The following is a 12,383-nucleotide window of genomic DNA, read 5'->3' on the forward strand; positions in this document are numbered from 1 at the left end:
ATCGAATCCAGGAGACCCGCTTGTCCAATCCATCTCTTATCAAACCGAAATTGTCCTTTCCTTCGGTGAACTTTATCCTCTAGATAAGCCACCACTGGCCGATGATCAGAAGCCACCATCCCCAGATACTCTGTAAAAGAGCAGGGAAATAACGTATGCCACTCTTCATTTGCTAGGGCACGATCCAATCGACATCGAACCATCACCGCCCCTTTCCCTTTTCCTCTTCTCCCCTGCCATGACATTTTATTTCCCCGAGCCGGGAATTCTAATAAACCACTATTTCGTATCATGTTATTAAAAGGGATGAATGAATCCGCACTTCTTAAAGATCCTCCATCTTTTTCATGATTTCCAGTAATCTCATTTAGATCGCCAATAATGAACCAGGGTTCAGACCGCGCCAGACCATATCTAGTTAAACGCTCCCACACTTGCTCCCTCATGTCTTGAACTGGATCCTCGTATACAAAAGTAAGATAAACCTTTTTGCCTAGAGCCTCCACTTCCACATCAATCATTCGGTTACTAGAATATAATACTTTAACTTGATACTCACTATTGTAGTAAAGCGCTAATCCTCCACTCTCCACTTCTTCCCACTGGGTCCACTGTGACCAAATTATCATAACCAAAGTGCCTTTGAAACTTTTGGACAAACTCTGGTCCCTGCTTTGTTTCTGCTAAAAATAGAAAAGCCGGTTTATGTTTATGTTTTATCTCACTCAAATAGCTTATAGTCCACTTACTACCCATTCCTCGGCAATTCCAACTTAATATTCGCATTTAAAAAATTTGTTCTTCATTTGCCCCGAAGAGCAAGATCGACTGGTGTAATGATACCCTAATTCCACAATCCATTCCCTTGAGCTCCAACATAATTTTGACCGTACATTCTTCTCATACCTACCACTTTTTTCCTTTACAAAAGACACAGAAACTAAACGAACCTGTAACAATAGAAAAAACTGAGCCCTTGCTTCTATCAATATGATGAAAACCAGACCAATCTTTGCACTGATCAGTACAGTAACCTCACATGACCTCCATTCCAAATTAATCCGTATCCCTAAACATAACCTTAGTAATAAAACAATCTCTATATTATACCCTGCCAAAAGTTTGCACAGTATTATGGAATTACAAACGATAAAGGTAAACACGTTTCCTATATACCACCAAAGCTCCATCGATATAATCACATACAAACCAATTCCACCACTCAAATCATCTACAATTCTTACTATAATCGAAAACCATGATCTCTCTTTCCTTCTCCATCCATATAACCCATCCCAACAACCTCCGCTCCTTGAGTTTTGATGGTCGTGAGCATAGAATATCAAAATGAAAGTTCTAGTTAACCTCTCGATCACACTATGACCTATGAAGCTCCTAACAGCGCCCGTCTCCATTTTGCCACCCATCGTACACACGATCTCTATGTGCAAATCCGCTCTCTGTGATTGGTTTAATGAGACTAACCAGAGAGCTAGTTTCCCCATTAACATCTCTGCGAACCCATTCCAACATCCCATACATATAAATATCCAAATTAGTGCCAAACCCTTTAAATCCAAGAGACCAAATTGCCATTGAATCAAAACAGAAATATTATTCCATTGATTAACCATAACTGAAAACCATAAGGATAAGGAACACACTACAACCGCAATACCCTTATTTCCAAACAACACTGAAACCGAAAAACTCAAAGAACTGATTATGAAAACGTAAAAACCGAAAACAAAAGTCAAGCCCTGCTTACTCGAATCCAACTCGAAGATTTGATCCATGAAAATCACGGTTTCTGAGGTCCCGTCTTAGGGTTTGAGGTACCCTTAATCTCCATTTGCTTACCCATTTCTCCATGGCGTGCTCCTGGTTTGCTTGCACCTCGTTTACGTGGAGACACCATCGCACTTGCACTCCTCAGCTTAGTGCTTGCAGCTGCGCCTATCGTTGTCTTGAACAGCCTCTTACGAGTCCCTTGTCTCTTCACCAGTTCTCCATCCTCCGTTAGTTTCTCCTCGTCACCAGTGGCCAATTCATCCTCTACGTGAACATTTTCACCATTCTCTTGTTTTAACTCCAATACTGCTTTCTCAAATTCCCCATCAGAACCATCCTGAAGATCATCTGCTGCATCCATGTCGATACCATGCTCAAGAAAAACCGCTTTTATCTCATCCATATCCATTACCCTGTCCTCTTCCAGAGCAGTAGTGTTTTCTACCAAACTCTGAACCACTTGGAGCCCATTTTCCGCATCCATAGGGTCCGAAACAACCTCTGTTCCTGCCGCTTGAGTTCGAGCCAATTCCTCTTGAAAATTTTGGGAAGGTAAATGCTTATCAGTCCCCTCAGCATTCGTTATCGCACCCTCCTCTTGTGCCTCTACACGTGAGCCACGCTGAGACCGTTGATCTCCTGTGTGTCCTACAGCCGCCTTCGAGCGTCCATCTTGACCAGTCATCCTTGATTCTTCTCTTCGTGAACTCCTCTGACGAGAACCATCGCCATCTCCTCTATAGTTTCCACGATTGTGAAATGCTCCTTTATTCCCTTTCTCGGCCACCTTCACCCATTTAGAATCATTCTCTTCGACAACCTTGCCTTTTCCTTTTCCATAGTAATCCCTGTTATCTCTCTCTCTATGCTGATGGCCCTGATTTCCATTAATAACCACTCCTTTGTAACTCCTAGCTCTATCATCATGCTTCCCGACTTCAAACCATCCACCATTACCCTCACCTGTCTCCCTCTTTCTCGCAGGACTCATCTTCACCTCCGGCTTAGCAAGGGGGCACTTCTCCTCCTTATGGCACAAGCTTGAACAAATTGGACAGAATCCAAAGAGCTTCTCATACCTCAAGGATATCGCAACTTCCTCACCCTCATAAAACTCTCCACCTTTAAAATCCACTGTGGTCTCGAAACATAATTGTTGGAAAGCATCCACCACCACTTGGACTCTAGAATTATCCAAGTCCACAGAGACCGTTCGTCCAAGCGCATCTCCAATACTTTCAAAGGTAGGGGACGTCTTAAACTCCATCGGCACGCCAAGAACGCGAACCCAAAAGGTTATTTCTGATGGGAAGAGCTGTGTCTTCTTCGGTTGCCAACGTGCCAGAGCAAGCATCCAGTAGTCGAAGTGATAGGGTTGCAGTTTCAACACCGTTTCAATTTCTTCCTCTGTCTCAAAATCATATCTTTGGAATATTCTGTATCAACGCCTTCATTTCCTGTTCTGGAGGATTCATGCATCTGCCAATCAAGGTTTTGGAATAGGTTTTGATGAGAGCCGAGTTGTCAAAGTGCGGCACTGAAATCTTCATCCTTTTCCGCGTGCCTTCTCCATCCCTCACATCCCCACTGTTGCCCCGCAACTGACCCTGCGTTATGATAATCCAGAAAAAGGAAAAGATTTGGTTTTTTGTTATAGCAAATTGCGAAAGAACTAAGCAATGTGATGCAACAAAGAGGAGACCCCCAAGACTTTTTATACTTAATCAAGTTTCCCATCTCCCCACGCCCATATTTTCCCCCATTAATACCCAATATCTCAATCATAATCCCTTGATTGAATCGCAAATCCCCTATTTTCCCAAAAAATGTTTTATCAAAACCACAGTAGATCAAAAAACATCAAATCCCCTCCATTTCAGATCCGTAAATGATTCCTCCAATCTCCTTGAAACAAATTAAAATCCTTGTATTTAAAACTTCAAAAATATGACCTGTATAATCATACGATTCCTTCGTGTTGATTAGTAATATCCAGATCCAGCTCGCACATATCCCTAATTTCCTTAAAACCCCTTGAATCCGTTCGCCTAGACCCACATCAGAACCCCGAAGATTTGATAAAGATCCCCTCCTCAAGATTCCCTTATTCTTTCCATGATGAAATTCAATTCCTTGCCCAACCTCACCAACAATTCCCGGATCCCATCTGTGAAAAAACATCGAGACCGTAGAAACCTAGATCACCTTTGGGGTCGCCATCGTCGAGAGTCTAATGAATCATAATATCTAAAATGACAAAATAATATTGTGAGAAAGACTTGAGAAAATTTTAGAGAAAAAGAAGAGAAATGAGAGAGTTTTAGAAACAATTGAGAGAATTTTAGATTAGAACCACACTATATAGTAATATACAGCATATCTGGAGTGTTTTAAGTGTGTAGAACTACTGTTTTATTTTTATTATTTTAAAATGCTTAGAAAACAATACATTTCTTTATGGCTGTAATTTATTTTGATATTATGATTTATCAAATTACTTTTGTATTGTTTTATACTTATGTATATACAATATATAATTTGAATTACTTATTTGTATGCTATTATTTGTGTACTAAAAAAAACAATTATTTTAGAAAAATCTCAAAATATTTTTAAAAACACAATATATCATATAAAGCTCAAAATAATTATACTATTTTACAAAAAAACACTACTATTTTAAATCAAATTAGATATATATATATATATAATTTAAAGCTAATATATATATTTAAATTAATTTTCAATTATAATTTTAATAAAATTTATATTAAGTGCATTTATAAATTAATTTTCTCAAAGATAACTAATTTTATTTATGAAAAATTAATGGTAATAGAATTTTCTTATAAATTATTAAAGCTTATATACAATATATATATATATAAATGTAAAGTTTAAAATAATTTTATATAATAGTTTTATTTTGTATTATATATAAATTATATTTATTGCATTAATAAATTATTTTCTAAAATGTATTATTATTTATCAAAATTAATATTTATATATAATTTTATACAAATAAATGTGTACAGTACTTTAGACCTCTTTTTATCTATTTTCACCATTCAAACATATATTTTAAACCGCCAAATCTACTTAATCGAAACTTTGTATCGCCAGATCCGTTAGTTCTACTTTTGTTTCGCTCGATCCGCTTGATCCGAAAGGTTGGTCCCATTTTTCATTCGAAGCCTTAATTTGGTCCAAGCAAAGCCATTTTTCATCTCCTAAAGACTCATATGAGCTTTTTTAACAATAAAAAAAAAATCTTTTTTTATTATTTGAAAAACATTAAAAATAAATAACCTTTAGTTGATGTGTTTATTACAAGTATGACATTTCTTACGCGACAAAACAATACAACAACCTTATAGGCTCCCTCACCTGCTCTGTTTAAAACCCCTTGGTAACTTCTGTTTAAAACCCCTTGGTACCTTAAAAACAATACAACAACCCTAAAATTAGTAATCTCTTTAGATCGTCTCTCTACCATCATCACACTTTATCACCAAATCCTTCTCTCTCTCTCTCGCGATGGCAAAGAACCAAGCAAGCCTTCTCCTACAGAAGCAGCTCAAAGGTCTCTCATCTTTGTTCGATTGATGTCGATAGTGGGATTAGCTAAATTTTTGTTGGGGGTTGGTTTGTTTCAGATCTGTGCAAGCACCCCGTTGATGGATTCTCAGCTGGGCTCGTTGATGAGAATAACGTTTTCCAGTGGAGCGTCTCCATCATGGGTCCTCCTGATACTCTCTAGTGAGTTTCTTTTTCTAATCTTTAAAATGCTCTTAGCTTCTAGCTGATTGATTGCGGTGTTTCATCTGCTCCATTTGAATCTTCTGTTTTTGCATTGGCTTAGCTGATTCATTAATTATCTTGCGTTTATTTGATTGCTAATCTCTGTTTGGTTGTTTTGATGAATTGTTATGGTACAAAAATTCCACAGTGAAGGGGGATTTTTCAATGCAATCATGACGTTTCCAGAGGATTACCCAAATAGTCCACCAACCGTCAAGTTCACTTCGGAGATGTGGCATCCTAATGGTGAGTTGAGTTGCTAGCTACTCTCTTTCATTCTCAGATTAAGAGTCTTGTTTATTTACCTATTTGGGTGCAGTTTACTCTGATGGGAAAGTTTGCATATCTATTCTTCATCCTCCTGGTGACGATCCTAATGGATACGAGCTTGCCTCTGAACGTTGGACCCCTGTCCATACGGTAACCCATTCATTTCATTTTCCAAGTAATTTTAGATCACATATGATTGAGAGAGCTATTATTAGGTAATGGGTGGTTGTTATGTAGGTAGAAAGCATTGTGTTGAGTATCATATCGATGCTTTCGGGTCCCAACGATGAGTCACCGGCCAATGTGGAAGCAGCAAAAGAATGGAGAGACAACAGAGCAGAGTTTAGGAAGAAAGTGAGTCGCTGTGTTAGAAAATCGCAAGAGATGCTATGAACAACATCTCTCCTAGTCCTGCATGCGTCTTCTGTCTTGTTGTAACATTTTTTCGATTCTAAGTTAAAAGAGGAGAGCCTTGAGAAGAAGGAGCAAGACGGGTCTGTAGCTATCCTCTTTAATCTTTCTTGGTTTTGGGTTTTTTCTTTTTTTTTTTCTTTTTAAGGTTTGGAATATTGGTGGTGGAATCAAACCCACCTTCGTTAGGATTATATATCTATCTCTTCACTTAGTTAATGGATTCGCTTTCATGTTTCATTCTATTCACCAAATTTAGATTCAGTACACCGTTAGTTTGCTAGCAGGTTTAAGAAAATGACATGGAACTGAAGCGACCAGAGGAAACCATTAGAAACAAAAGTTTAAATCATATGACAGGAAGCCGTTTGTTTACCTCTACAAAAACAGAAATGTACCATATAAATGAGACATTCAACAGAAACAAGACGAGCTTGATTTCTGCAAAATAAAAAAATGAAACTTTACACGAATGACAGAGAGATGATGTCAGAGACTGATTGAGAAACACACCTGGAAACGGGAAATTACAATAGTTTGTATAAGCACTGCCCATGTGGGGGGAGGGCGTTTACGTAATAAAGTGGTCTTGTGAGGAGAAATGGTTCGGCTCATTTTCATTGACTTCCGAATTGCGTTTCACATGACTGTAGGCTGCCACCACCCACCATGCTCCATGTTTGCACCCATTCTGCATCTCCTAGCCACCATGCTCCCAAGACCATCTACCTAATTATCAAATAACCCATTCCTTTTAAAAAGATGTATGTTTTAGATTTTTTATAATTATTAATAAAACATATCAGATTTTAATTACCAATGCATTATTTTCCGTTATCAACTATCCCCACAACTTTTAAACAATAAAATCTTTATAAACACCATTATGTTTTTTAAGTTTTACAATTTACAATTAATTTATGCTTTGAAAATATAAAACATATATCTTTTTTAAACAATTGTTTTTTCTAAAATATAGATTTTTTTAAACGGAGTGAATAATACCTAATTATTAACTTTTGGTATAATGAATTCAAACCTGATCTAGCCTATAAAATACCTAATTATATTCCATATAACGATTTAGGTTATGATTATTATTCAAATTCGATAAAAAAACTTAAAATTCAAAATAGCAGAATCCGAATATCTTATTAGCATCCGAAAATAATATTTTGAAACCTAAACAAGGATATAAATACTTAATTTAATATAATACTAGATTTTGATCTGCGTTTTTAAAACGCATACATTTTCTATGAATCTATAATTTTTTATTAGAAAATAAATGATTTAAAGTTGTTATATTATAATGTTTGAGTTTCAAGCAGTGTTTTCATATCCGACTTAGACTCGTGGTCGAACAGATAGAACCGATGATCCGTATATAATCTGTATATAGCATATGTTAACATATATAATTTGTTAATATTATTAATTTCCTATATTTATCTAAGTTTATATAAATATACATATAAGAATCAAAATAATATACTTTATTTATTTAGACCGGTCTTCCATTATTTTAAATGACTTTTTATGTTTTAAAACTTAATTAGATTTTTAATAATAAAATAAATTATTTGACAATATTTTGCTGATGAATATAAATTTGCAATTATCTCACAAAATTAAAGGTAGAAAGAATCATATGAGAATACTGATTTAAAATAATGAGATTTTGAATCACTCAATTGGAAGCGGTAAATGTATCCCGATTACAGATAAAAACTCTAGTAAAAATCTATTTTAGGAAAAGTAATATTCAGTAAATCACTACAACTTTCTTTTCCCTGTTGTGAACAAGAGTGTAAATCGTGTGTCTCTTGTCTTATTATCTCTGAATCAAAGTGTTCCCTTATATAGGGGATACAAGGTATAGATAAAAGGAAAGTATCCAAATCATAATCCTAGAGTGAAAAGGAAAACCTCCTAATAGATAAACATGAAAGATAAATGGAAACGTCTAAGTACAAGGGGCGGCCGACTCTCTCTCCTCTTGGGCCGCGGTCTCTCTCTCTCTCTATGGGCCTCGGTCTTGGCCTTTGGCTTCTAGCAATCCACATTGTTCATAACACTCCCCCTTGGATGCTAGAACCATATGGGCTCGTATCATGCACGATGTTGCCTCGTTAAAACCTCTCTAGGAAAACCAAAAACCCAATGTGGGAAAAAATGGAAACCGTAGATAGGAAAAAGAGTACAACGCATGACACTCCCCCTGATGAAGACATCACTGCAGGTCCTTCAGGCGGCGCATCCCTATCTGATGAACCAGCTTCCTGAATGTTGAGGTTGGCAGAGACTTGGTGAAAAGGTCGGCTGAGTTGTCGCTGGATCGGACTTGGACTACTTGAACCTCCTTTGCCTTCTGCAAGTCGTGGGTGAAAAAGAACTTGGGCAGGATGTGCTTGGTCCTGTCTCCCTTGATGTATCCTTCCTTGAGCTGAGCTATGCACGCTGCATTATCCTCATAGATGATCATTGGCTCCTCTTTCTCTTGTCCCACGGACAGACCACTCTCTTTCAAGACATGGCCGGTCATGTTCCTCAACCAAACAAGCTCACGGCTTGCCTCATACATGGCTATGATCTCGGCGTGATTGGACGATGTAGCAACTAAGGATTGCTTTGTTGAACGCCAGCATATTGCGGCTCCACTATGTGTAAACACATATCCTGTCTGAGATCTCGCCTGGTGTGGGTCAGATAAGTACCCAGCATCTGCATATCCGACCATGTTCTCTCCTGGCCGGTTGGTATAGAACAAACCAAGATCTTTTGTTCCTTGCAGATATCTGAACAGATGCTTCACACCGTTCCAATGCCTTAAGGTCGGACATGATCCAAATCTGGATAGTAAACTCACGGCAAAGCTTATGTCCGGTCTAGTATGACTAGCTAAATACATTAAGGCCCCAATGGCACTTAAGTAAGGCATGTCCGGTCCGAGTGCTTCCTCGTCCGGTTTCTTAGGTCCGAATGGATCCTTCTCAAGGTTTAAGGACCTTACGACCATAGGACACGGTAAGGGGTGTGCCTGGTCCATATTGAATTGCTTGAGTATCTTTTCTGTATAAGTTTCTTGATGCACAAGGATGCCATTTGCTTTATACTCAAACTGTAATCCCAAACAGAACTTAGTTTTTCCTAAGTCTTTCATTTCGAATTCTTTCTTTAGACATTCGACGGTTTGGGAAATCTCTCCAGAGGTTCCTATTATGTTCAGGTCGTCCACGTAGACAGATATTATAACATAGCCCTTGCTGTCGAATTTCTTTATGAATATACATGGACTTATTGGATCGTTCTTATATCCCTCTTTGGTTAGGTACTCGGATAGCCGGTTATACCACATTCGACCTGACTGTTTTAAACCATATAAAGCTTTGTTCAGCTTAATGCAATGTTGTTCTCGAGAACCTTTCTTATCTTTGAGCTCAATACCCTCTGGAACTCTCATATGTATTTCGTTGTCCAGTGGTCCGTACAGGTATGCTGTAACTACATCCATTAGGCGCAAATCAATGTTCTCTCTCACGGCCAGACTGATTAAATATCTCAATGTAGTCGCATCCACCACAGGGGAATAAGTTTCCTCATAGTCTATTCCTGGTCTTTGTGAGAATCCTTGTGCTACAAGCCGTGCTTTGTATCTCACTACTTCTCCTTTCTCATTTCTCTTCCTTACAAAGACCCATTTGTATCCCACTGGTTTGACATCTCTAGGTGTCAAGATTATAGGGCCAAAAACGCCTCTCTTTCTCAATGATTCTAACTCCACGTTTATAGCTTGTTTCCATTTGATCCAATCCGATCTTAGCATGCATTCTTGTATGGACGTGGGTTCTAGATCCTCATCTTTATCCATGATCTCAAGTGCTACCTTGTATGCAAATAAATCATCAACGTTGATATCTTTTCTGTTCCATTGTTTTCCAGACATCACATGGTTTATAGAGATCTCTTGGTTGTCCGGCTCTGGTGTCCCGTGAAGTCCAGCGTCCCGGACCTCACTTGGAGGAACGACCGGATCATCGGGTGTGGATGGTACACTCGGCTCAACCGTCATGGTTGGCTCGACCGGTCCATCTATGTCCTGGACGGTTTTCTTAATGCTTTCGGATCCAGCACCTTTCTTGGATTTCCGAGGCTGTTTGTCTTTGGAACCAATTGGTCTGCCACGTTTTAGACGTTGCTTAGACTCTGTAGCCACTTGACATTGTCCATCTTGGATGTCTAATCTTACAGGTGCATTACAAGCCGGGATATGTGATATTGTCACTCTATTTGGGTCAGCAAATGTATCTGGCAGTCTATTAGCTAGCTCTTGAAGATGTATTATCTTTTGGACTTCTAAATCACAATCTTTAGTCCGAGGATCTTGCCAAGATGTCGATGGTCTAAACCATTCTATTTCTTTTGTTATCAACCGGCTGTTATCTCCCCCTAAGGACGGATATGTGGACTCATCAAACTGTGAGTCTTCGTATCTGGCCTTAAACAAATCACCGGTTGTTGGCTCAAGATACTTTATAATACTTGGGGATTCATATCCTACGTATATTCCCATCCTCCTCTGCGGTCCCATCTTAGTTCTCTGTGGTGGAGTAATTGGAACGTAGACGGCACATCCAAATGTTTTGATGTGGGACACGTCTGGCTCATGACCCGTAAGTAATTGGGATGGTGAATATCTATGCTCACTAGATGGCCTGATGCGAATCAGTTCCGTAGCATGTAAAACCGCATGTCCCCATGCTGATACCGGAAGTTTAGACTTCATAAGTAATGGACGGGCTATCAGCTGGATACGTTTAATGAAAGATTCGCCCAAGCCGTTCTGTGTATGGACATGTGCCACAGAGTGTTCTACTTTTACCCCCATGGACATACAGTATTCATTAAACGCCTGGGACGTGAACTCACCATCATTGTCTAGACGTATAGTCTTGAGTGGAAAGTCTGGAAAATGTGCTCTCAGCCTTATCATCTGAGCAAGCAGCCGTGCAAAGGCTAGGTTCCGAGTGGACAACAGACATACATGCGACCATCTGGTCGATGCATCAATGAGGACCATGAAGTATCTAAACGTCCCACAAGGTGGGTGTATCGGTCCACATATGTCCCCTTGGATCCTTTCCAGAAAGTTTAAGGTTTCTTTATTAACCTTGGCTGGTGATGGCCTAGTTATGAGTTTCCCTTGTGCACATGCAGCACATGTGAGGTTTCGTGGGATCACTCCTTTAAACGTGTGCCCTAATGAATTCATCATCAGTTTTCGCATCATTCCTGTTCCGGGATGGCCAAGCCGGTTATGCCATAAAGTGAATAGCTCTGAGGTATTTGCCTCGACCATACTGATCCGTGCATAGTAAAGACCAGTAGACATTGCGGGCATGGTCTCTAGGATCTTTTTATTGCCTTTGGTGATCAAAGTTATGTTAAGGAATTCTTTGTTTCCTTCTTCCCATGTTTCAAGGTGAAAACCGTTCAACCTTATGTCCTTAAAACTCAATAAGCTTCTTCTAGAGCTTGGGGAATACAAGGCGGTTTTGATCTCTAGGTGAGTGCCTTTGGGCATCATCACATAGGGCTGGCCGTGACCTTCAATCAGGCTGGCCTCACCCGCAATGGTTTGTACCTTTGCACTTTGCAATGTGAGATTCATGAAATACCTTTTGTCTCTAAGGATCGTATGACTTGTGCCACTATCCACCACAAGTATACTCATCTCATCATTCATTTCTATAAGTAAAATTTACTAGACTTTAGAGGTTTTGTAAAACTTTTATTATAAATGTCATTTCATAAAATAAAAACACCAAATCAAAGACATAAAGCAATAAGACAATGTGATTCGAAAACTAGTCCTTTAGACAGTCAGAAGTTTCAAAATCCATTTGGTCATCTTTGTTGTCCCCGTCGGATTCATCATCAGCATCATACCCATATCCTTTGTCGTCATGACCGTTTTCTTGGATCATGTTTGCCTCCGGGTTCTTGTTCTTGATACTCTCTTGATAGAGTTCGCACAAGTGTTTCGGAGTTCTGCAGTTCTTGGCCCAATGATTGTCCATCCCGCATCTGTGACATAAAGACTTGGA

At 38.8% G+C, this 12,383-nt stretch overlaps 1 protein-coding gene across 1 annotated transcript; it reads left to right on the forward strand.

The window, feature by feature from the left end:
* Window positions 1-5,193: 5,193 nt before the first annotated feature.
* LOC125588880 (ubiquitin-conjugating enzyme E2 14) lies at window positions 5,194-6,516 on the forward strand. The gene is made up of 5 exons (XM_048760811.1): window positions 5,194-5,377; window positions 5,451-5,553; window positions 5,744-5,841; window positions 5,915-6,015; window positions 6,103-6,516. Exons 1-5 carry the CDS (start codon window positions 5,332-5,334, stop codon window positions 6,256-6,258), a joined length of 504 nt encoding a protein of 167 aa, XP_048616768.1. The 5' UTR covers window positions 5,194-5,331; the 3' UTR covers window positions 6,259-6,516.
* The last annotated feature ends 5,867 nt before the right edge of the window (window positions 6,517-12,383 follow it).

The sequence above is a fragment of the Brassica napus genome, chromosome C6, assembly GCF_020379485.1.
Source record: "Brassica napus cultivar Da-Ae chromosome C6, Da-Ae, whole genome shotgun sequence".
Lineage (NCBI taxonomy): Eukaryota > Viridiplantae > Streptophyta > Magnoliopsida > Brassicales > Brassicaceae > Brassica > Brassica napus.

Excerpts from the sequence above, each read along its gene's own strand:
- LOC125588880 (XM_048760811.1), top strand. The coding sequence starts at position 5,332 with ATGGCAAAGAACCAAGCAAGCCTTCTCCTACAGAAGCAGCTCAAAG. Across the intron at positions 5,842-5,914 it reads GGAGATGTGGCATCCTAATG|TTTACTCTGATGGGAAAGTT; the intron begins GTGAGTTGAGTT and ends ATTTGGGTGCAG. Across the intron at positions 6,016-6,102 it reads GTTGGACCCCTGTCCATACG|GTAGAAAGCATTGTGTTGAG; the intron begins GTAACCCATTCA and ends GTTGTTATGTAG.